General features: G+C 33.5%; 5 protein-coding genes across 6 annotated transcripts; 4 read left to right on the top strand and 1 right to left on the bottom strand.

Moving 5' to 3' along the window:
* Positions 1-4,192: 4,192 nt before the first annotated feature.
* LOC106326717 (F-box/kelch-repeat protein At3g27150-like) lies at positions 4,193-6,434 on the top strand. Of its 2 annotated transcripts, none has more exons than XM_013764632.1 (3): positions 4,193-4,307; positions 4,409-4,523; positions 4,945-6,434. In XM_013764632.1, the coding sequence occupies exon 3, from the start codon at positions 5,003-5,005 to the stop codon at positions 6,236-6,238; it is 1,236 nt and encodes a 411-aa protein (XP_013620086.1). In that variant the 5' UTR covers positions 4,193-4,307; positions 4,409-4,523; positions 4,945-5,002; the 3' UTR covers positions 6,239-6,434. The 2 variants fall into 2 exon arrangements, with proteins under 2 accessions (XP_013620086.1, XP_013620084.1); XM_013764630.1 differs by having other exon boundaries at positions 4,193-4,323.
* A 1,835-nt stretch (positions 6,435-8,269) lies between these two features.
* Positions 8,270-12,866, top strand: LOC106327465 (fidgetin-like protein 1). Its single transcript, XM_013765623.1, has 14 exons — positions 8,270-8,617; positions 8,879-9,017; positions 9,198-9,482; positions 9,799-10,037; positions 10,318-10,445; positions 10,539-10,657; positions 10,740-10,832; positions 10,936-11,037; positions 11,197-11,299; positions 11,375-11,458; positions 11,545-11,640; positions 11,797-11,924; positions 12,069-12,181; positions 12,442-12,866. The coding sequence occupies exons 1-13, from the start codon at positions 8,292-8,294 to the stop codon at positions 12,168-12,170; spliced, it is 1,944 nt and encodes a 647-aa protein (XP_013621077.1). The 5' UTR covers positions 8,270-8,291; the 3' UTR covers positions 12,171-12,181; positions 12,442-12,866.
* LOC106327466 (B2 protein-like) lies at positions 12,671-14,710 on the bottom strand. Its single transcript, XM_013765624.1, has 6 exons — positions 14,486-14,710; positions 13,760-14,293; positions 13,585-13,685; positions 13,425-13,508; positions 13,229-13,339; positions 12,671-13,125 (listed from the first exon to the last, which is right to left on the bottom strand). Exons 2-6 carry the CDS (start codon positions 14,280-14,282, stop codon positions 13,081-13,083), a joined length of 864 nt encoding a protein of 287 aa, XP_013621078.1. The 5' UTR covers positions 14,283-14,293; positions 14,486-14,710; the 3' UTR covers positions 12,671-13,080.
* Positions 14,711-16,223: 1,513 nt separating this feature from the next.
* On the top strand, positions 16,224-17,926 carry LOC106327464 (mitochondrial import receptor subunit TOM20-3). Its single transcript, XM_013765621.1, has 6 exons — positions 16,224-16,478; positions 16,565-16,640; positions 16,829-16,998; positions 17,089-17,136; positions 17,486-17,581; positions 17,683-17,926. The coding sequence occupies exons 1-6, from the start codon at positions 16,380-16,382 to the stop codon at positions 17,797-17,799; spliced, it is 606 nt and encodes a 201-aa protein (XP_013621075.1). The 5' UTR covers positions 16,224-16,379; the 3' UTR covers positions 17,800-17,926.
* Positions 17,927-20,587: 2,661 nt separating this feature from the next.
* On the top strand, positions 20,588-23,853 carry LOC106324357. Its single transcript, XM_013762338.1, has 6 exons — positions 20,588-20,697; positions 20,882-20,933; positions 22,069-22,339; positions 22,542-22,732; positions 23,130-23,279; positions 23,367-23,853. The coding sequence occupies exons 1-5, from the start codon at positions 20,588-20,590 to the stop codon at positions 23,166-23,168; spliced, it is 663 nt and encodes a 220-aa protein (XP_013617792.1). The 3' UTR covers positions 23,169-23,279; positions 23,367-23,853.
* The last annotated feature ends 480 nt before the right edge of the window (positions 23,854-24,333 follow it).

The raw sequence follows: 24,333 nt of genomic DNA, 5'->3' as shown, positions 1-24,333 counted from the left end.
CAGAAACAGGAGATAGTTTCTTTATCGTCTTGTGAGGCTGAGTTTATGGCTGCAACAGAAGCAGCTAAACAAGCAATTTGGTTACAGGATCTGTTAGGTGAAGTTGTCGGTCAAACAAGAAAGATGGTGACTATACATGTTGACAATAAATCCGCCATTGCATTGACTAAGAATCCAGTTTTCCATGGACGAAGCAAGCACATTCATCGAAGGTTTCACTTTATACGGGAGTGTGTTGAGAACGAACAAGTAGGAGTTAAGCATGTTCCAGGGAATGAGCAGCGAGCTGATATCTTAACTAAATCACTTGGTAGAGTTAAGTTCGCGGAAATGAGAAGTTTGATTGGAGTTCAAGTTGTGAGTGAAGATGGGTTCAAGCTTAAGAGGGAGAATGTTGGATTATGCTTGACAATAGCTTAAGTTCTAAGCTATCCTAATCCTAATATGTTATGTTTATCTTTAAGGATTAGGAAATATATGTGTTGTGTTATCACTAATAGGTTTAGGATATATCTATTCCTATATAAGGAGATGCATATTGTGTTTCATCACTTACGAATTGTGAGAGTTTGATTTGTGGTTTGATAAACTTGTGATTGATTAATAAGAGAATGACTTCTTATAAAAAATTGTTTGAGATTCTATACACAGGACGACGTGACACCTGGATTAATCTATTGACTAGGTAATAATCCGCGCTTTGCGCGGAATTTGATTATTAGTTTTGTTATTTTTAATAAAAAGACATTAAAGCTGTTTAATCTGGATATTGGTTCGGTTTTAAGCTTTTTTTTTAATCTTCTAAAATACAACTATTATTTTAAATTAATATTCATTTTAGTTTATTCGGTTAAAATATTTGATTTTTTTGGTTTTTTTTTCCTGTAAAAACCAAAAATTAATATTATTTGTTTCTTTTCATGTTATGAATTTTAGATAGTCGTCATGTCAAACCAATAGTTTCATATAATAGTTTCTAAACAGATAATATTTAAGAAAAAGAAAAGAAAATTATTAAGACAAATCATTTCACTACAATTTGGTCGGTAGTGAAAGAAGCATTAAGAAAAAATATTTCAACTTTCAAAAAAAATTAGATACTTCAATTGTGGTGAATACTTAGTTACAAGGTGCTCACATCAAGGTGCACATGTATGTATATGTAAAAAGTATATAAAAATAGTTGACAAATATATAAAGATATTGTTAACTAATATTAAATAACATTTTTGTTCAAAATAATACATGAAAGATAAAATTAAAATTAATTTAAAATAAAAAAGCCTTGACATTAGTCATTTTTTCATACAAATAAAATAAACTTTTATCCGTAAATAGGGGTGGGCACATATCGAATATCTGGGTATTTGGAAGCATTTGTGTCGATTTGATCTTTAGCCACCTAGATTCGGGGACTCGGATATCCGAAATATTTTAGAATTTTAAAGAATATCCGATTTGGTCCATAAATAAAATAAAATTTTAAAAATAATTGAAATTTTAATAATAACATTTTATTACAAAAATAAAACATTATTTAACTTTTTAAGTTCTAGTACATAATATAATAAATTTAATTCATAAAAATATTGTAAAACTGATATAAAGTATAATATATATAACGCATATATATAATTCTTTACATATATGTAGATATATGTTCCTATAAATATTAGTATTTGTGATTTGCTTCTTTTTTTGATATTGTATTTTAGTACTCTCTCTGTTCCAAAATAGTTGATGTTTTAGATGAAAGCACAAGAATTAAGACATACACATTTTTCTAAAAAGTAACACACTAAAAATATAAAATAAATCTAATCCAGCCAATCATCAAAAATACTATACAACATCATTGGTCACACAGTTTTCAATGAACTTTAAACTAATTAAAAAAATATCAAACATCATGTATTTTGAAACATCAATAACTCTTCAAAATTTTTTTCGTAGAGTTACGGATATCCATATTTTTTGGTTCAAATCAAAACGGATAACAAATCGAATCAAAATTTATAAATATTTTGCTCTACTTTATCCGTAAACAATAAAAATAATATATATATATATATAGTTTGGCTTTTGATTCGTTATCTATTTTTATTCGAACCGAAAATCCAGAGTTTTATTGGAACCACGTATGTGAGTTTTATATTAAAAAAAGCGCAAAGTACATAGTGTGAACACATTTATGAATATATTGTGAACGCGTTAACATATTTATTATTAAATCATTGTAAAACTGCCACGTGTCTATTATAGTGTGAATGCATTTATTACGATGCTTCTCTTTTAATATATAAGGGATTAGGTAAGATTATTTAATGTTAAGAATAAAGAACAACAAATGTTAATGACTTATTCTTTGTACAAGACTACAAGTGACATATACTAAAAAAAAAAGTGACGGATACTAACATGTAAGCTTTGCTTGAGCCCAAAGGATAAACTGTCATGGATAATACAGCCGTGATTGGTGAACATGGTAGTATTACTATTATTAGAAATCATTTAGCTAAATGTCCACGCCATATTTGTAAGAAGCTTAAATGGAAACTTTTTTCTAAAAAATATATGCGTATATCGATTTCTAAATATCAACGTAAATGACTATAATTAATATAAATGATAAATGGAAATATGAATATATATATATAAATATACACAGTAAAACCTATATAAATTAATACTCGATAAACTAATAATTTCTATAAATTAATAAATTTTGCCGGTTTCAATTTGGGTCATGTTCAAAATTTGACACAAATCGATAAAATAATAAGATAATATTTTTTAAAAAAAATCTATGTAAATATATGATCTCATTAAAATTATAAATTAATAATTTATATGTATACGCATTTTATATAAGTAAGAACTTATTATTATATTGTTTTTTATATTCACAATGGAATTATATTTATATTATCTTAAGACTAATATATTTTTGATGAAATTTAGTAATATTATATATATAACCACATTTAAGTTCTATGCAATATATATTATATTGACCAAATAATATAATAAAATTAATATAAATTTCCAATTTTAAAAAATAACAATTATTGTATATACAGTAAAATTAAATATTTTTTCTTATCTTAGAATAAATATATCTTAAAATAAAAATTCTAAATAAGAAAATTTTTATAAATTAATATCTCTATAAATTAATAAAATTTTAAAGTGCCAACATTATTAATTCATAGAGGTTCTAATATATATATAATATATATAACGCCAAGGTACGTAAATACGTATAGATCACCACGAAGGCAACTAGGCAAGTATACTCCTAGTGTAGCATATTCCAAATGATATGCCGTCGAATTTAATATGTTCTCAAGATATTAAACCTATTGCCATTTTCTGTTTTAAAAAGATTTAATTTGAAGATCAACTTTATATATATTTGTTTGTCTTATCTTCTTCTTGGATTAGAAAATTAATTTCCCTTCCTTTTTCTCTACGCATATTCTCCCTCTCTCGCGCACAGTCAGACACACACACACCCACTTCACGATATATATATATATTTTTTTGAACAACCACACTTCAGGCCTTTTATCCGAGATCCGGATTCGATCCGGATTCGATCCGAAAATACGGATATCCAGAGGACCAAATCCGGATCCGGATAATAAAATGTTGGATCCGTCAAAACCGGATCCGGATCCGGATATCTTGATTTTTTAGTCCGGATATCCGGATCTGTAAGTTTTATTAATAACTGTTTCAAAAATAGTAATATATATATAAAAAACTAACTTTATTTAATATATTTTTATTTTTATAATAGTATATGTAAATTTTGTAATATTATACATAGAAATAATTAAAAACATTATATATTTTTTATTTTTAAATTATTTTTAATATTTATATATATTATTATTATTATTTTATTTATTTTAAGGATCTAAATCCGGATTCGGATATCCGCTGGATATTACAACTTTTAGAAGGATATTCGACACCCGGATATCCGAAAACCCCGGATCCGGATAAGGATAATAAAATTATGGATCCGCCGGATAAGGATTCGGATCCGCATACCTTAAAATTGTCTGGATATCCGATTAGTCTCAGGCCTACTTCACGGTATATAATATCACAAACCTAGCTTTTTGCCTTCTTCGAGTTTTATTTTACCGGCGACTTCTTGAACATGGTTTTGTCGTTGCTCGCCCACTGAAGAAAAAAAAACAATATTTCACTGCCTTTACTGTTCTAATTTAAATAAAATATAAGTTTTTTCTTCCGCTGAGTTCTAAATTAAGCTTGGATATCCCCTGCAACTGAGGGTTGATACCTTTCAAAGTTGTGATTATTAAACATTATTTTTAAATTTCTGTATTTTATATTCAGTCCCTCGTCATCTCTTTTTGTGTTTTTTCGTTTATAGTTTCTTATTTACGGATGGTGAAGAAGAGGAAGAAGAAAGAGAAGAGAAGAGAAGAGAAGAGCAGAGAAGAGAGGAGAGAGCTTTAAAATCCTATTTTTAGGGTTTGTCTTCCCATGTAAGTTTTCTTGATTTATTCTCTTTGACGTTTGACCATTTTTTCATCAGGTAGTACTATATACATATACACATATATTCACTCTTAGTATATGTTTATGTATGTTGTTCAGTTTATTAATTTGCCAAAAACTCTTATATGTTCTCTCTTGTAGACCAACTTCAGTCCCCAGTTCACTTTCTTGATAAAATCAATTCTGTTTAATCTCTTGTTAGAGCTCAAATTAGCTAAAACAAATCTTATTTTTCTAACTTCCCGGGGAAGTGATGTTGTTCATAAATCATAACCTGTAGATCTGATTAGTCCAAGATTGAATAGTTTTTTTTTTGGGGTATATGTATATGTTTGTCTATAAGTTCTCTAGGTAAATAACTGGATTGATTCTCAGTGTTTGATTCAGTTATTGGTTGGAACTTTACAGAGAGGAAATGTCAACAAAGGCTTAGAAGCAGAGGGAGAGACTTTAATTTTACCAAGAAATGATGACGTTAGGAGATGTTCACACCGGTAGGTTTGGAGCAAACTCAAGCAGTTCTAGGCCAAGGAAGGTTCGAATTCATGGCTACAAGATACCGGATCTAAACCTAGATCCTTGTTTGGATTGTGACGAAGAAGAAACAAGAGAAGTAGTAGTTGGTAAACATCAGGATGCAGATTATGTACAAAACGTTCCTCAGCTAGCGTACGAGCTAGAGGTCGAGATACTCTCGCGCGTCCCGCGTTTCGAGTACTGGAAGCTAAACCTTCTAAGCAAACGCTTTTCGCGTTTACTAAAAAGCGGTATGATATTCAAGGTGAGGAGAGACCGCGGCGTGGTCGAACCATCTGTCTTTATGCTGTCCAACGGCGACACGAGGTGGACCATATTTGATAAGGACTTCGAGAAGTTTCAGAAAGTTTCGGAGCTTCCTTCCGACATGTGCTTCTTCCGTGGGGACAAAGAATCGCTTTGCGCCGGAACGCATTTGATCGTCACTGGGAAAGAGGAGAAGAGCATTGCCTTGTGGAGGTACGAGGTTGAGACGAGCAAGTGGTTCAAGGGTCCTGCGATGATCACGCCAAGGATCTTGTTCGCTTCGGCTACTTGTGGGACCGTTGTGTTTGTAGCTGGAGGGTTGGACGCGTCTTTAGAAGTCGTGAACAGAGCAGAAAAGTACGATTCTGAGACTAAAACGTGGATGCATCTAAACGCAATGCACAAGCGGAGGAAATTCTGTTCTGGCTGTTACTTGCGAGGCAAGTTTTATGTCATCGGTGGGAGGGATGAGAGAGATCAAAACCTAACTTGCGGAGAACGTTACGATGAGGGAACAGATACTTGGGAACTAATACCAGACATTCTCAAAGATATGTCTTTCTCTTCTGTCCAATCTCCACCGCTCATCGCGGTGGTGAATGAAGATCTTTACTCTCTGGAAACATCATCCAACGAGCTTCGCGTTTATGATACAAACGCAAACGTTTGGAAGAAGCTTGGAGATGTGCCTGTTAGGGCCAAGTCTAATGGAGGATGGGGCGTTGCGTTTAAGTCGCTCGGGGACAAGTTGCTTGTGATTGGAGCATCGTCGGGACCGTCTAGGACCGAGACGATGTCGGTTTACACGTGTAGTCCGTCCGCTGATCCTAAGGAGAAGCTGGTTTGGGAGGAGTCTAAACGCTGCTGTGGTGTTCGGCTCAGCCATTTTATTTTAAATTGTTGTGTGATGATTGCTTAAGGGTCTTCTCTAGAGAAATTAGGGTTACTTTCGGTTTTGTATGTGTTGAATAAGATAAGTTGTGGCGTCCCTAAACGCTGAAACTTTAATCGCTGTTGTGAATTGTCTTTCTTGTTCAGCGTTTTGCGTCTTGTGCGTTTTAGTAAACGCCTGTATTTCTTCGCTTTGTGATATAAACTTCAGCATTTGTATGTTCCAAGTAGGCTGCATTGACATTTGTAACTGAACCCGAGATCCGAACCAAACTAAAAAAACTGAAATCATATATTTCCGAGCAAAAGTCCAAAATGGATTTTGTAGGATAGTATATCAGATATCGAATATTATCTTCAAATCCGAATAGAAATTTAAAAAGTCTGTAAAAGTAAAAATCTTTTTTAAAAAGCCGAAAATTTTGACTCAAATATCTGAAATAATATGTAAAATGAGTATTCTAAAATATCTACTTTATTTACTCAGTTTTGTGTTTACTTTAATCCAAACAAAGTATAGCTTTTTACCCAAAAAAAAAAGTACTTCATCCGTTCCTAAAAGATCTATGTTTTAGAATTTTCGCATTTTTTAATAAAACATATTAAAATTTAACTATAAATTTATATTTTATATATTTTTAAACCAATAAGATTTTAAGAAATGCAACTAATGTTCTTGAAATTCACTATTTCTCATTATTAATTGACAAAAATTGCATTGGAAATATAAAATATGTATTTTTTTGAAACAAAAATTTTCTCTATAATATAGATCTTTTCTCAAGCCTGATATACGTTTTGATCAATAATGAATTTCAAAGTTATAAAATCTAAGCTTAAAAAGGGTTATAAAATCTATTCGAACCCAACCTCTGAACAGATATAAAATCTGAATGAAGTTATGAGGTTGAATCAAAAAAAAAAACTAATGAGAATCCTAACTAGCCCATACCTAGTTAAAGTGATTATGTGAAAAATATAATATATAATCATTTATTGGGGTTATGACTTACGAGGTTGAATACCTGTTTTTTTGAACACTCTAACTTTAAATTCACCTCTTCTCTTATTACCAATCAAAATGCCACATAGATTAATAATAAATACATTATTATTTTTTTTAAATCTAAAATAATTGAAAAAAATAATGACGCTCATTTTAATGATGCTAACGCCACTAACTAAACCCTAAATCTTAAATTCTAAACCCTAAACCTTAAATCTAAACCCTAAACCCTAAATTTTAAACTCACTATAAACCTTAAACCCAAACTCTATATCTTAAACTCAAATCCTAAACCCTAAACCTAAACTGTAAACTCTAAACCCAAACCCTAGACCTTAAACTCAAACTCTAAATTCTAAACACAAACCTAGACTCTAAACTCAAATCTTAAACCCTAAAGAAACAACATCAACATTAATCCAAACCTTTAGGATAGAGGATTTGGGTTCGGGGTTTACGATTTGAGTTTAGGGTGTAGGTATTAGGTTTGGATATATGGTTTGAGTTTAGAGTATATGATTTGAGTTTAGGATATAGGGTTTGAGTTTAGGGTTTACGGTTTGGGTTTATGGTTTAGGATTTGGATTTAGGGTTTATAATATAAATTTAAAGTTTAAGGTTTAGTTAGTGGCGTTAGCATCATTAAAATTTACGTTATTATTTTATTTCAATTATTTCAGATTTTTAAAAATAAAATTAATCTATTTTATTATTAATTTCGGTGGTATTTTGATCGGTAATATCATGAGAGATGAATTTCTTGTTCTTTTTTTTATTCCAAGATTGTTGATCATTTAGTCAAAAGAAGTGATAATATGAAAAAGAAAAAACAAACGTTTGTGTAAAATAACAAGCTTGTTGAATCAGAATAATCCTGTCTGACAATGGGTTATATCTCCGTATTGTTTTTCATCCTCATATTTATGGCCCATTCTCATGTTTGAACGAAACTACTCTCCGTTTCTTATATACGCTTCTACACTGCATGACGTCTAAGCTCCAAGCAACCGAGAGTAAAAGGCGTGGGAGATCCCGGGGGTTTAAGCCATTTTGGAGACGAAAGAGGGGGATAACAATGGCGGGAAAGCGTACGTCGCCGTTTTCGTCTCCGTTGCTGAAGCCGCCGCCGCTTACGACTCCGAAAGTGGAAGATGAGACGGAGTGCTGGAGGAAGGAAGTAGACGAGAACTTGAAGCGCCTCCAATCGCTGCTCTTCGGCGCCGACCAGTTCCTGGAGAAATCTGATTTCTCCTCCGCTCAGATCCTCGGGCTTCGTCTTCTAGGTTTCCTCGATTCTCGCTCCGTCACTGAAGCCGATCGTGCTTTCATCGGTCCTATAAGACGAGAAGTTGCCTCTAAGGTCGATTCAGCTTTGGAAGGCCTCGTTTCAGATTCGGATCGGTAGTTAGAGCTTTTCCCCCTTTTAGCATATGTTTAATTCGAAATATATTGGTTGAATTTTGCTTGGCGAGAGTAGTTGAGTGGTGGATTGAAAGTCTCTTTGCTCTTTATCAGTAATCTAAGAGGGCAAATTGAAGCTGAATTGTATAAATGAATGCTACTCTTCTCAATTTGAATCTTTAACTCGTTCCAAGCTCAGTTTTGCTACACTTAAGAGTTCTTCTGCGTACCTTTTAATGGTTTGTTTCTTGGTTGATATAGGCAAGCATTTGAACTTGCAAAGACAGCTCCAGGTCCTATTTTTGGCAGTAAAGGCGAGTTTGATGTCGAGAAGATCAAGCAGTCGAAGCACTTTCATTTTCATCTCAGTCAGCCTAACGGGAAGGGTGTTAAAGAGATGGTAATGCTTGTGTCTACAACTTCAAGTCTTGTTTGATCTTCCTATTCGTGATGCAGCCATGTTTCCTGCCTTTGTATATGCAATGCTAGTCAGGATTACTTACTAATTACTGTCCATGCATGGAATTGAGATTTTTTTTTCTCTAGCGAATGATAACGATCCCATGTGTACTTGTTTCAGGGAGAGCGACTGGATGCGCGTAAGTTAATTCCCAAAGCATCTAAGCCAATGATGCAAGCCAGACTGACTTCATTGTATGGAAATAGCATGGTTAAACCAGATAATCACCGCAGACCCTCCGTGAGCAATCAAGAGAGTACCTCTGAGGAATGTGTCATTGTCGAGAGAAGCCATGGAGTTGGTTTTGGAACAAAGCGAGCTCATGCAGAAATCAGCAACCCAACAAATCATGGGGAAAAGGAAGATGGTGCTGCTAATGGATTTGTATCCGCCAAAACAAAACTGGTAAAGGGATCTTTGATTATTCTTCTCTTAGAGTCTACCATTTGAACCTTTAGCTCTATGATTAGATACTTTAAATAAATTCCAGAATCTGTTTTCTGTGAATCAACATCTCAGCTTTGGCGAGCTTAACCTTTCAAACTGTGCTTTGTTACCTTTTGCATATTTTGAATAAACGCTTCTCTCGGTTTATAAGTATGGTTGTCCCATACTGATTTTGTGAGCCACCATCTCGACTTTGCAAAGCATAATCTTTTGAACTGTGCTTCATTACCATTTGCATATGTTGATTACTATCTCGGTATCTCCCTTTCTTTAGGAAATGGACGCTAGACAGAAACGAGGGTCAACCGGGGCACCAAATTCATCTCTTTCGCCTCAGGGTGAAAACAATGTGTCAGCTAGGGGATACGGTGCAAGATCGGGTGGCTATTTAAGACGTGGATACCGTGGTAATTTTGTTCCTCCAGTTAAATCTAGCGGGAATAGTGTTGGAAATACGACGTCTCGTATTGGTGGAAAGACCGATGATACGCTCGATGACTCAACCAGAACATGGTAAATGATTGATAATTACTATATTAAAAAAACATAGTTTTTGTTCTTTATTTCACATTGATAGTGATTCAACAGTATTACATGCCTAACAATAGGACTAGAAGATAAATCACATATGCTAAAACTATTCGTGGTTTCTTGTTCTGGTTAAAATCACCTGTGTTGTAGTGTTTAGTTGCATATACTCACTTATCAATTCAAATTTTGTGTATAAGCAATTTCTGTCACCATTTTTGTAATATGCTTGCTGTAAGTCTGAAAAGAAGATGCCCTGTTCTAGTTTGGAGATGCTCTGTGGCCCTGATGGTGAGCTTCCCGAGAAGTTGAGAAACTTGGAACCTCGTCTTATAGAGCATGTCAGCAACGAGATTATGGACCGAGACCCCAATGTCCGCTGGGATGATATTGGTACAGGAAGATAATTAAAACATGTTTCGATGTAGTGCATATTATTATCCCACTTGCATCTGGAGTTTTTCATCATGAGTTATTGCTGTGCAGCTGGTCTGGAGCATGCTAAAAAGTGTGTTACTGAGATGGTCATTTGGCCATTGTTACGTCCTGACATATTTAAAGGTTGTCGTTCGCCTGGGAAAGGACTTCTTCTCTTTGGTCCACCAGTAGGTACCCCTTATCCTTTTAGATATTGAAGATGCTATGTTGTTGTATATGTTTCTTACTTCTGTATCAACTTCATTCCAGGGAACTGGTAAAACTATGATCGGAAAAGCTATAGCTGGAGAAGCAAAAGCAACTTTCTTCTATATTTCAGCCAGTTCATTGACAAGCAAGTGGGTTAGTTCCACATCTTTGCTTGCGTTTCACAAGGACATTCGTAAAATGTAGGTCAGTGATCTTTTCCACTGCAGATTCAACATTCAAACGTGTGTACATACAGATTGGCGAAGGTGAAAAGCTAGTGAGGGCCCTTTTTGGAGTTGCAAGTTGCCGCCAGCCTGCAGTGATATTTGTAGATGAAATTGATTCTCTACTATCTCAGGTTTGTTCTGATCTCTTAAACTTTATCAATGTATATAAAATGGCCTTAAAAAACAAAGGGCGGTGTTTATTATAGACAATTTGTGGCATGTTCTCGCATCTTTGGATTCCCTAATGTAATATTTTGCTGAAAGAAACGAACTTTCACCCTTTGCCACAGCGCAAGTCAGATGGGGAACATGAATCGAGTAGAAGACTCAAGACACAATTTCTGATTGAAATGGAAGGTTTCGATAGCGGCAGTGAGCAAATTCTCCTAATAGGTAAGAATTGGGACGTGCAGGTTTCAATTTTGTGGGTTTTGTGAGGGTATATGTTAATTGTTTTCGTTTGGTCAGGAGCCACAAATAGACCCCAAGAGCTCGATGAAGCAGCAAGAAGACGGCTTACCAAGAGACTCTACATCCCTCTTCCTTCATCTGGTGCAAAAATGATACACACGTTTTCATCACATACTGATTTTATTCAAAAAAACTGTCTTTACATGGTTTTGTTTTTGTTATTGAAGAAGCAAGAGCATGGATTATACAGAATCTCCTACAGAAAGATGGGTTGTTTACATTGTCCGAAGATGATATGAACATCATTTGCAAGCTAACTGAAGGTAAACTTATCATAAAAACTCAGAAACACTGTAGAATTGTAGGCAATTTGTGGAGTTGTGATCTTAAAAGACCCAAGACCACAACCCAATAAACCCAAATGCACATTTTCAGCATAACCAAGCTATTACCTTCTTTTGGGAATGTTTTCACTGCAGGGTACTCGGGATCAGACATGAAGAACCTAGTGAAAGATGCAACTATGGGTCCATTGAGGGAAGCTCTCAAACGAGGCATAGAAATAACAAACCTGACGAAAGATGACATGCGGCTTGTGACTCTTCAGGTAAACACAAAATGAAGATCTTGATATATGATCATTTTTTGGGTTTAAATTTAAATGGATGTTATGTTAATTCTGTTGACTACACATGCAGAATAAAGAAATCTTTGTTCAGTCTCTTTTTTCATCGATTTGGTCATAATGCAGGACTTTAAAGACGCATTGCAAGAAGTAAGGCCTTCGGTTTCTCAGAACGAGCTTGGAATCTACGACAACTGGAACAATCAGTTTGGTAGTTTAAGCCTCTAAGACTAAGACTGGTGAGTTGTACAATCATTCATCCTTTTGTTTTCTGGAATATACATTTACGTTGTCTATCACAATTATAAGAACCACCGTACATTACAAGAGTTTCCCCTTCTGCATTGTTCCTGCCGAATAATTAAAGAGAAAACCTTGAACGACCCACAAAAGCTAAAACTAGAAGTCATATAGAATGTTCTTTAAATTTTCAAACATTTATATGTAACATGTTTGCTTTTTTGGTTCCTTATCTGAATATTCAATTTGCCCGTTTCAGGAGACTCCTGTACTCAAAAATCCTGGACAATTCACCGATCTCACGTGCTCGAAGAACCGCTAATGGATGGGATAATTGACTCGTCTGAGGTGGTTTCTACTTGTAGCCAACACTTAAACCATAGAGAGAAATCATATAATTTTACCAAATTTATCGTCTTTGCTGTTGTATAATTTAGCTTTTGGTATTTCAAACTCCTTTCAGTGAAAACATGTTTTTAGATGAAATGGACTCGGAAGTTTAAAAGTTATAACTTCCCATTTAGGTTCTCCCTTACACAAGCAAACACAAACAGAAGCTCATACCATTGGTTTGGCTCTGTTGTTTACTCTCTCACTTTCTCTCTCTATATATTCTTCTACACAAATCTTTTGTTTCAAAAGAGATCAAATCTCTCACAACACACAGACAAACAAACTCACACATTAGACACAAGAAGAACAAGAGTAGTCCCTTATTCGGCAGTCTCTTCACCCTTTTGTTTGCCTTAACACTGCACACACTCCTCCCTTTCGACTCTTAACTAAATCCCACAAGCTTACGCTCTTACTGTAATATATATATATATATATATAGATAGATTTCAGACAAAACACCAATATGCTTCTTCGCAACGTGGTATTGCAAGGTTGATCGGCCTTATGGAGAACCAGCTTGTTCGCAGAGATCTAGCAGGTCCAATGTCTGCAACAAAACATCACATATAGTGAATGCATAATCAGTTCAAAGATCAGTCTCCATCTACATGCAAAGGTTTTCTATTTAAATGAAAACTCTAGATACTTACCTCGGGAACAGAGAGCTCAAGGCGGAATTTAGGACCATCGTAGTGGTGAAGAACAGGCCTGAAGGAATCCTCTTCCAAGGCTTTGCAGATCTTCCTCACTCTGATCCTCACCTGTTAGAGACACAGAAGTCGAATTGGTCCAAAGTATCAAAATGAAAGAGCAAAGGATGTAACTTTTGAGATCGTAAAGTTTCACCTGAGCCGGAAACCTTGACTCTCCTTTGCACTTTTTGTCTTCCCAAGCCGTGGCATCAATATTAGTACCTCCAAAAGTTGTTGCCTGAACCAGGATAATCAAACTTCAGTTAATTGAGAGACATTGTTATAATATGAGATATCTAGCACCGAGAACAAACCTCAAAGATACCGTGGAGCTGGTGAGTGGTGTAATTGTAAAGAAACAGAGGCAATCCAGGTGTTATCGCCCTCACAGAGTCCCTGTATCTTGGAGGTAAACCTGACAAACGAACACACAACATTTCAAATCAAAAAGCACTGTGTGCAAAGAAACATGCAGAGTTTGAAAATTACCAAACAGGTGACGTTTCAAATCCTCCTCCATGGTGTCGTTGTTGCAAACAAAGATGTACCCGCCAAGAACTTCATTCCTCGGAAGCGTCTCCGAAGCAGGCAGAGTCTTAAACCTCTTGTCAACAGCATTATCATTGCTGTTGTTGTGTTTGCTGTTGTACTTGTTGCTCAGCTCTTTGTTAGCAACAACGTTACCATTATACTTGTTAACTTTCATGCTGCCTCCACTTTTGAAGTCATTCATGTTGTAAACATTGCTCTGCATCGGAGCCTTGCCGTATTTACCACCCAAGTTCAGCATGTTGTTGTTGTTGTTGTTGTTGTCCTGGAAACTAAACTTGTCGGTTGGTCTGAACTCAGAGTAACCACCAGCTTTGGAGAGATCGAGGTTGTTGAACCGTTCACCTTTCATCCGAGTCTGCTCAGCGAGCTTGGTTGCAACAGTGGACCATTTGTGATCCTCAGATGCTCTTGACTGAGTCTGACCTCGCAGCTCATCGCCCAGTTGCCAGAAGCTCTCCATAACTCAAAAATCTAGCACAGAAGCAATACAAAGGAAGAGACTTTGTTACCTTATTGCACACAATTAACAACATTTGGTAATCCCTAAACCCTAATCATCCAATCAACACGCAATATTCCTTCAAACTTCGGAAACAAACAACGAAACTAGGTTTAGGGTTTATACAGAAAGGTACAAAGCTTAGAGAAGGAGAGAGGACAGACCCTTTAGCTCTTCGTTTCCTCGGAATCCGCCGGACGTGACGATGAGACGCCGGAGAAGGAAGCGCGTCAGAGAAATTGGTACTGAGTCTCTCTCTCTCTCTCTCTCCTGAGTGGTAGATCTGTAGAGTTATTCAGACTTACTTCTTCCCCAAGTAGCCCTTTCTCTTCTCCACTAATTACGATTTTTTGCCACTACCGTATTAACTATTAACCACGCGTCGTCGCTTCAGTAGCTTTCAAGTTTGAATTTATTTGGATCCATGTTTCTACGGATGCTGCCGACTCCTTGTCCACCGTTCGATTCAAGTTGTCAACGTTGTTAAATTTACATACGGAAAATTATATTTTATTTATTTATATGTTTTCTAGTTCAAAAAAGTTATTTATATTTTATGTTCTATATAGAAATATATAAATAATATTATTGCTAAATATCATGGATCACATGTGAGAATCATTATTACTATATTAGTATCTATCACTTTTTCACCAACAATTTTTTTTACTTTCTTTGTAACTAGACAAAATTCATAAACGAAATCTAGTAAATAATGAAATGTCTAGATTAACATATAAATACAGTACATTGAACTTACTCCTCCCTAACATCAGCGATAAACAGAGTTATGAATCATTAGACTACTATAGCTGGTTAGCCATCATTAAATTTGAATATGAGTGTACAGTTTTGTACATTAGCTATGTAATAACAACGAAGACACACAAATCATTATCTATATCTAAAACTAATACTACTGATTTCAGTATATATATATATATATATAGTTTTCAAACTTTTTATGATCTATTTGTACTTGCGTTTATATGTTTTAAAAACACGGAAAATCTTTCTTTGTCAGCAAAAGAGAACATCGTAATCTTGTTTCATGTGATGGTCTACCTTTTCGCAAACCCCTTTTCTTCATCTTATGGTTTCCTCTCAGTGAATGTGATTATACATGTGGCAGGTAAGATAAGTCACGTTGCAAGCTCACATAGTCGCTGGACTACATTCATCACATAATATATTTTTGTTCTTATTCCTTAAATTTTATATCATTATTTTTAGAATACAATCTCATAAATATCTTGCCAATTGGCATCGTGTGGGACTAAAAACAAAAGCTATTTATTATACTCCCTTGGTTTTATTAAGATATATACTTTTTAGAAAAAAAGAATTGTTTCATAAATATATATTTTTTGTGTTTTCTATGAAAAAATTGTAAAATTCAAAAAAAATTAATTGACTTTATTAAATTACTATTGATTATAAGTTATTGAAAATTGAAAATTACAGAAAATGATACATTTATTATGATAGTTTAATGTGTTTTCTTAATATGTGTGAAAATATTAAAAAGTACGGAAGGAGTATATCTTAAAATGATAATATTTACTCCATCTTTTTCATAAAGTTACATATTTAAAAAAAAAAAATTTGTTTCAAAAAGATCTATTTTTTGTATTTTTAATGCATATTTTATTAACTAATTGCAAATTTTAAAAAAAATTAATTGCGTTTATTGGATTTTTATTGGTTTAAAATTATGGAGAAAAAGATAATCATTAAAAATTAAGCAAATTTAGTGTGTTTTATTAAAATGTGCGAAATATCTAAAATATGTAATATTTTGAAACAATGGAGTATCTATTATCATTATTGTTTTGTTTCTCTTTAGCTGAAAACCAGCGAACGCATAGTTAAAACGGCGAGCAGAAGAGACAGATGTGCTCCCCAAGCAAAAACAATAAATCTAAAAGCCCATTATAAGCCCATTTAGAAGGATTCCGCTTTCTAATCCTCTCCTCTGTTTTCTCCGTAGACACCACACCGTGAGGAGGAGAGTAGAGCCACTTCGTTCGTAGTGTTGTACCAAATCCCTGAGAAGCCATGGATAACAACGATGCTGAGTTCGATGCGATCATCATGTTCGAACAAATTCGCAAAGTATCAGAGGCCACCTACCTGAAAAACCCTCTAGATGCCGATGTTAGCTCTCTTATTCGCAATCATAGTTTTGCATTCTCTTGTTTGATCTCTGCCTTGTAATTCAATGGATGAATGTTTCTTTACAGAACCTGACGAGATGGGCAGGAGCTTTGCTGGAGCTAGCTCAGTTCCATAACGAAGATCCTAAGCTAACTGTTCAAGGTGAGTGGCTCTGTGTTCTGCTAATATGGTTTGAATTGTGATTCTTAATGTCAATTAGTTTATGATCCTCTCTCATGGATCTAATTATGTTTAATAGTTTTTTTTTTTTAGATTTGAAAAAATCTGATGTGATCTTCTAGGGATTGGTTATAACGTTTTTTTAATTGTGTGTGTGTGTGTGTGTGTAGAGGCAATCAGTAAGCTTGAAGAGGCGTTGTTGATTGATCCAAAGAAGCATCCTGCGATTTGGTGTCTCGGTAATGCATACACTACGCTTGCGTTTTTGACTCCTGAAGAGACTGAAGCTAAATACAACTTTGACTTAGCTGCTCACTTCTTTCAAATTGCTGTTGATGAGGTCAATTTGCTTTTACATTCGGAATCAATGTTTAATAATGTTCCTTTTTTCTTTAATGTTATAGTTTTGAATATTTGTTGATCTTCGCAGCAACCGGAAAATGAAACCTACCAGAAATCACTTGAAATGACGGCCAAGGTACTGTATATCAACCAACTTAGTTCATGTTTTGGCCCCGGCCAAGGTACTGTAGATTAGAACAATCAACCAACCTAGCTCATGTTTTGAACTGTGCATTAATCAAAATGCAAGATTATTCCCTCTGTTTCAAGCAGTAAAGATTTATTAGCTGAATTGTGCATTTTACCTCCTAACCTGATCCTAAATTGTTGTTTTTATCGAACTTATTCACCTTTGTGCTAAGTATAGGCGATTTGTCATTTCATAGAAGGGGAATATTGCAACTGAAACTTGCATTTTGCTTCTAAAACCGATCTCAAAGTTTTGTTCTTTAACCAAAATTTCTTATCTTTTGTGGTGAGCACAGGCTCCACTACTGCACGCAGAGGTTCACAGGCAAGGCTTTGGCCAACAGCCACTGAGTGGTGCCGGTGCCGGTCCTTCAGGAGCGTCAAGATCAAAGGTTCTCTCTCTCTTTTTATGTTCATTCTCATCGTCATATTTCATTTCAGTATTTGTGGTTTGAATCTCATGATCAAATGATCATGTGTTTTCTCGAAACAGGATGTGAAAAGCAGTGAGTTGAAGTATGATGTGATGGGATGGGTTATACTAGCTGTTGGCGTTGTTGCTTGGGTTGGTTACGCCAAAGCTACTGCACCTATCTCTGCTCCTCGATAAGTATTGTTTTTAATCACTCAAATAGAAGATTATTTTTTACCTGGAGTTATCAGTTTTGAGGTTTTCATTTAGATATTTTTCTATTGGATTATGACTATGAATGACATTTTGATTACTAATTGTAACACTTCTGATAGCACTTCCAAATCAAACTAAAAATACATATTGAAACTAAAAGCTACCCTTTGAGGTAAAGGATGTAAACAAGAATTAAGATGGTTCCTGCAATCACAAACGCAGGAGTTTGTTCTTCGGCTTTACGTTTAATTTGTTCAGCGTTCATGCTCAAGATCATGCACCTCACAACTACTATGCATATTAGCATAATCCATCCCTTGCCTATACCACTAGTTTGATCATTAGATCCGCCACTAAAAGTGCCCATCAACTTCCATATTCCAGCTCCACCAATCAGAACACCCAGCACAACTTCTGCTGCCATTTCTTTTGTATTTCTTTGATGATTTTTTTTTTTCTCGTGTGTAATTTTGTTTCTTGAAGAGTGTCATTGCCCTCGCATCTTTGTGTGTTTCTTTGATTATTTAATTTAAAACAAGATTACTGTCACTTAATTGTTATCCAGTTTCTAATATTTTCCCATTAAACATTTACCTCTCAAGGTAACTAGTGATATGCATAATCTAAACATATAATTGATTTTTATTTTTTTGCTTATATGTCATCATCAAATTCATTCTCACAAAGAAATATGACTTGACTTACCGAAAATATGATATGATATCTTCTTATTATGACATGTACAATTTTAATGATAAAATTTTGATTTTTTGCTAAAATTCCTATATTGAAATAATAACCAATAGGTACATACCATATATGTAAATCATATATATTATTATTAATTGGAAATTTTAGAATAATATAATTGTAAATATAAGAAATTTATCACATCAACTTAATATAAACAATTAATAAATTTAGTATAAAAATATATATATTTTTGTCAAAATTAAATGTAAGTGAATAAATACAGAACTAAGATAATTTAAATTTAAATTAAAACATTTGTTGAGAGTTAAATATTTGAAAACATTCATAGATCCATAGACCAATATAAATAGGCGATCAATCAAATTTTTAATTTTTAATTATTTGTATTTAAACACCATACAAAAAAATTTAAAATCGGTTTGTTAGGAAACATGATAAGTAAAAAAACTAAGCTAAACAACCTAATTATTAATATTTTTTATAATCGATAAATCAAAATTTAAAAAATTACTAAGAAGTTTTGCTTTTATTTTATATAAAAATACTGTGAACTAAAGACTTATATGAAGAATAATTTAGTTCGTTATTTCAGTTTATTTAGTTTATATAGATAAAATTTTTTAAAAAAATATAGCTGCAAATGGCTTATGTTTTAATATAGTTAAATCTAATCTATTAATTTAAAGTATTATTTTTTTATCTACTATGCAAAAGTTTATGTTAGACCAATCATCAGAAACTTAACTAAACATCTTAAATTTACTCATATATGATATTTTCCTAACAAAAAAAATATACATCTAAAAAATAACATTTTTAATAAAAGACAAATTATTTTCATTAAGCAATTATCGTTTGATTGTTTACAATATTTAATCTCGACCATATTTTTTATATATTTCAGTAATGAATTTGAAAATTTAATAGTATATTCCGATTCTTTTTAAAATTATCATATTAACTTTTTATATAAAACAAAATAAATAATATTTTATTGGTTGTAACATTTTATGTTTGATTTTTGTAGTAAACATAAAAACACCAAACTGAAATATTATATATTAGATAATATAATATTTTTTAAATATAATATTAAATAATTTAGTTCAGTCACATACAATAAAAATTTCAATTGTTTTAATAAAATTTGTATTACTTAATGTAAAACTAATGTTTAAAGTTAAACTATTAATATGATATTGCATTTTTAAATAAATAAACAAAATAGTACATTAATATATGATTATAAAATTTCATCAAAACAATTTCAATAAATATAATTTTTTCACAATAATATTATATACATAAAAATTGATATTAAATATATATATTTATAACATATTTTATATTTTAAATGCTATTTAAAATATAAAATAAGTTATATATATACGTGCGAGTTCAAATCTAGTTTTAATTAAAAAATCAGTTTTCTGTGTTAATATAAAAAATATTCTTGGATTATAGCTGCAAATGATCAAGCTATAATTATAACTAATATGTGGAGAATATTTGTGTAACTTATACAATAACCCCTGGCATTTGAATTGTTTTACATTTTATATAAGCTATACATTACAAATATGAAAAAATCTTATCTATTAAAAATCATTAATTAATTTATGTATAGTTTTTTATATAGATTCCTTAAAATGTTAGAAATGTTTTTTATTAAACTATCAGTATTTATCTTAATAATGAAACCTAATGGTCTCATTAATTTTAACTAATTCGACTAAGTATTTGAATATTTTTAAAAGAACATAATTTAAAAATATTAAAATATATTTTCTTAAGATCGCAATCTAATAAATCTTACTATATATTTAAAAAATAATTTTTTTTATAACGTCATAACTTTATTGATATCAAATCAATGTAACATATTACATAGAACATAAATTACACCAAACATGTGGTTAAAAAGAACTTTTAACAGAGACAGCAATGACACGATGCTTCCTAACGCATTCGTAGGACAGACTGATTCGCTAGTTTTCCTCCACTTCGTTCTTGGTCTTTTAAGATCTTTCTTGTGGCTCTCAATTCTTGTGAGTAAATGCCGTTTTTCTCTAAGAAGATCATTGAATGCGATCCATCTGTTACATCGCAGTTCGTCCCAAACACTCTCGCTGCCGGAGATAACATGCTTTGTTGTATCTATCCATGGCATTGAAATTCTTTTGCTTTGAACCCGATAAAGCCATATCTTCCCTTCCATTGATTCTTCGATTCTCCATAAGTATGCTATACCCGGATCCCAAATTCGCTCATCAAAACGCTCATCAAAATGCAATGTAACACTTTGAGATTGAATATTAATCCCATTTGCTAATTGAAATTTTGGAAATAGGGCATTGCAAAGGACAAAGAGAGCCTTCACGGAGATTGATGGTTCCTTGTGGGTAAAATCAAACCATAGACACACTCCCACAAAAAAACTTAAAATAAACGTCTCCGTAACTGGAGGAAATTTTCTAGATAGATATGCAATATACCTTTTTGATTGTGGATTCACCATCACTTCTCGTTGACCCATATAAGTCACGTTGATTGGAACCTCCATTATCATCAAACAGAAGAAAAATGAATGTAGAAACCTTCTCAAAGTCTCACCATCCATCTGATGTTATTGAAAACAAAAATAAAAAACAAATGAAGAAGAAAACAGAGCCACCGGCAAACGCCGGCAGCCCAAACACGATGAAAATTTTAAGTTAACTGTTTTTTTCGTCTTTGTGATCGCTCAGAGAGAAACGGTTTTATCAGAGTCTATATTTAAAAAATAATTTTTATCTGCTAAAACATAAGTCATTAATAATTTTATGTCTGTTTTTTATTTGAACCCTTCCTTAGAAAGTGAAATATCAGAACACCGAACACAACTTCTGCTGCCATTTCTTTTTTTTTTTTTTTTATGATTTTTGTTTTCTTGTGTAGGTTTGTTTCTTGAAGATATTGCTTCTCTATTTTTATGCTCTCTTTTGTTCTACATGTAATTGCCTCACATCTTGGTGGGTTTCTTTGATTAAGTAAATTTAAAATAGGATTATTGTAACTTAATTGTTATCCAATTTCCAATATTTTTCCTATGCATAAATTATTTTTAATTGTTTTGCTTAAGCGTCATCACCAAATTCATTTTCACAAAGAAATATGACTTGACCTACTGAAAAATAGAATCCGTTTTCTAAAAGGATCGAACTAAGTTTTTAATTGTGAAAATGGGTCACTAAAAGTTTTAATTGGAAAAAAACATACATATATGTGAGAGAAATCATTTGTGACCTTTCTAACTTTCTAACCCTGTAACTTGATGACATTTGACCAAGAAATTAAAAAATGTGCAACCTAAAATGACCCATAAATTTTATTGTTTTTCGACCAGCAAAAAAAAAAAAAAAGGGTCTGTCATCCATTATCGAACTTTTGTTTCCTTAGAGCACCAATAATCAAGGCTCTTACATGGGTCTCTTACCATAATTTTGATTTAAAGAAAAAGAAAAATTGTAATTAAAACAAGATACGGCTCCTAATTAGGTGCCGGAAGATACGTCTCTTCTCTTCCTCTATCTCTTCTCTCTCTCTCGATCTCTATGGCTTTCTCCCTCGGATCCTTCGGCCGCTGGAAACCTTCATCAATCCGCTGCTCGTGGCAACGAGGACGCCGCTCCTACGCCATCGGTGGTGATGGACTCCGACTTCGACGCCAAGACGTTCCGCAAGAACTTGACGAGAAGCCATAACGACAATCGCAAAGGGTTTGGTCACAAAGAGGAGACTCTCAAGCTCATGAATCGCGAGCACACCAGTAAGTTCGGCTCTTTTGTTGGATGCTCTTGTTTTTGAGAGTCTTTGGTTTTTAATTGAAAAAAGTCTGTTCTTTAGTTGCTCTGTTTTTGATAATCTCATGTTTGGGTTAAGAATTGAATTTGGTAAAGTAGAAGAAGTTGGTTTGTAAGAGATAGATCATAGTTTAATCTTGGATGGTGATTTATCTTTGTTTTTGTAAGAGATAGAGCCAGTCTTGGCAACGAAGAAGAAGACACCATTAACCCTTTTCATAACCAACCACCCACTTCTCTTGATAATACTAAGCCTTCTCTTGGTAATACTAAGCCTAAACTCACGGCTGTTCACAGCGATAACAACAATGCCCACTATGAGTTCGCTCACCAACAGCCACATTCTCCAGGCTCCAGCTGTGAGTGATTACTTCTTTTCAGCTTTTTTTGTTGTTCCTATCTTAGAAGTTCATATTCTCCAGTATGGGTTTTAGATGAGTTGAACGATTGATTGTGTGTTCTGGATTAGCTCTGACCCATTGATATACGTTATGGAGTCTAACTCTGTAGTACTATATTTTGGTTACCACCATGTGCTTATCATCAAGAGTTCAACACTTCATATTTCTCTTTTAGATTGATTTACGTGTATGCACTTGAATTTCCCATTTGGTTTGTTTATATTTTTTTGAGACAAGACATTACATTTGTTTGTGATGAAGGTGGCACTGGTTATATGTTTTAGCTTGTTTGTTAGGAATAATCTGAACTCATTGTTTAAAGGAAGCTATGTTTATGTATCTGATGTTGCTATAGGTTGACCAGCGGTTGGTGACATACGTTCAAGATGTTTAAGGCTGTCTGATGAAAGTACTTCCGAGGCACTTGGCATGTGAATGGGCAAAAGACGGCATAAGAGCCAATGCTGTTGCACCTAATGTTGTCAAGACTCGACAGTCTCAATCTGTAATAATAATATATAATTTACATATCTTGTTTTGTGAATATAGCTACTGACTTCCTCTAATCCTAACTCACTTTTGTTTCTTAAAGTATCTTGAGGACGTCAGTTTCAAGGAAGAATTGTTCTGTAGAACTCCACTTGGTCGTGCTGGAGAGCCAAATGAAGTTGCATCGCTAGAGGTCTTCTTGTGTCTACCTGCAGCTTCCTACATCACTGGTCAAACCATTTGTGTTGATGGAGGCCTCACAGTTAACGGTTTCTCCTATCAGTCATGGTCAAACCCTTTGTGTTGATGGAGCCCTCGTTTTGATGTTGGTGTCAAGGAGATTGAATGCTGGACTGCTCATTTGCTTCCTTCGAGACAGGTTCGGTCTTCTTATACATTTTTCTTTGGGTGCCATGTCATGTAATCACTCTATGCCAATTTAACTATAAAAACTAGCTTGTTAACTAGAGAATCACTTTCTATAACTTGTCTTAAGATTTGAAGACGTGAAGATATACCAAAGCTTATTCTCATTGATGTATTGTTTTTATCATAATTTTTTTTTAAGAACCCTTGAATAAGAAACTTGCAATGGAAGACATAAAAGTTGAAAGTTCTTAACTAAGTCTCTTAACCAAATTTACTACTTAAATAGTATTAAAAATTAATTAAGTATAAAAATTAATTAAGAGACCCTTTAAGGGTCTCTAGTATAATGATGCTCTTATATTCTTCCCTAATCAACAAACCAACACCCATATTCAATCAAAAAAGCCAGATCAAAGCAATAAAGATTCCAACTTTTTTTTCCAACAATTAGGATTGGAAAATCAGGATGGCAGAGAGATAAGGAACTTAGTATTGAACGAGAGATTCACCATTGGTGAGATGAATAGAAACACTGGCTCCATAAACGCTCTAGAATTGATTCACAAACGATAAGAAAACTGAAAAAAGAATGATAAATCATGTTAGAATCGTGCACGGCGGCCTTGAAAATCTGCAGAAGAAACGAAAACCCTAAGAAGGAGAAGATAATATAATTACAAATTTGCCAATGAGAAAATCTC

The sequence above is a fragment of the Brassica oleracea genome, chromosome C2, assembly GCF_000695525.1.
Source record: "Brassica oleracea var. oleracea cultivar TO1000 chromosome C2, BOL, whole genome shotgun sequence".
NCBI lineage: Eukaryota > Viridiplantae > Streptophyta > Magnoliopsida > Brassicales > Brassicaceae > Brassica > Brassica oleracea.
This window is presented reverse-complemented; position numbering and strand designations above follow the sequence as displayed.

Excerpts from the sequence above, each read along its gene's own strand:
- LOC106326717 (XM_013764632.1), top strand. The coding sequence starts at position 5,003 with ATGATGACGTTAGGAGATGTTCACACCGGTAGGTTTGGAGCAAACTCA.
- LOC106327465 (XM_013765623.1), top strand. The coding sequence starts at position 8,292 with ATGGCGGGAAAGCGTACGTCGCCGTTTTCGTCTCCGTTGCTGAAGCCG. Across the intron at positions 10,658-10,739 it reads TTCTTCTCTTTGGTCCACCA|GGAACTGGTAAAACTATGAT; the intron begins GTAGGTACCCCT and ends ACTTCATTCCAG. Across the intron at positions 11,300-11,374 it reads TGAGCAAATTCTCCTAATAG|GAGCCACAAATAGACCCCAA; the intron begins GTAAGAATTGGG and ends TCGTTTGGTCAG.
- LOC106327466 (XM_013765624.1), bottom strand. The coding sequence starts at position 14,282 with ATGGAGAGCTTCTGGCAACTGGGCGATGAGCTGCGAGGTCAGACTCAG. Across the intron at positions 13,686-13,759 it reads TTTGAAACGTCACCTGTTTG|GTTTACCTCCAAGATACAGG; the intron begins GTAATTTTCAAA and ends TTCGTTTGTCAG. Across the intron at positions 13,509-13,584 it reads AGCTCCACGGTATCTTTGAG|GCAACAACTTTTGGAGGTAC; the intron begins GTTTGTTCTCGG and ends ATCCTGGTTCAG.
- LOC106327464 (XM_013765621.1), top strand. The coding sequence starts at position 16,380 with ATGGATAACAACGATGCTGAGTTCGATGCGATCATCATGTTCGAACAA. Across the intron at positions 16,479-16,564 it reads AAAACCCTCTAGATGCCGAT|AACCTGACGAGATGGGCAGG; the intron begins GTTAGCTCTCTT and ends GTTTCTTTACAG. Across the intron at positions 17,137-17,485 it reads CACTTGAAATGACGGCCAAG|GCTCCACTACTGCACGCAGA; the intron begins GTACTGTATATC and ends TGGTGAGCACAG.
- LOC106324357 (XM_013762338.1), top strand. The coding sequence starts at position 20,588 with ATGCCGTTTTTCTCTAAGAAGATCATTGAATGCGATCCATCTGTTACA. Across the intron at positions 20,934-22,068 it reads AGATTGATGGTTCCTTGTGG|GTGCCGGAAGATACGTCTCT; the intron begins GTAAAATCAAAC and ends GCTCCTAATTAG. Across the intron at positions 22,340-22,541 it reads CATGAATCGCGAGCACACCA|AGATAGAGCCAGTCTTGGCA; the intron begins GTAAGTTCGGCT and ends TGTTTTTGTAAG.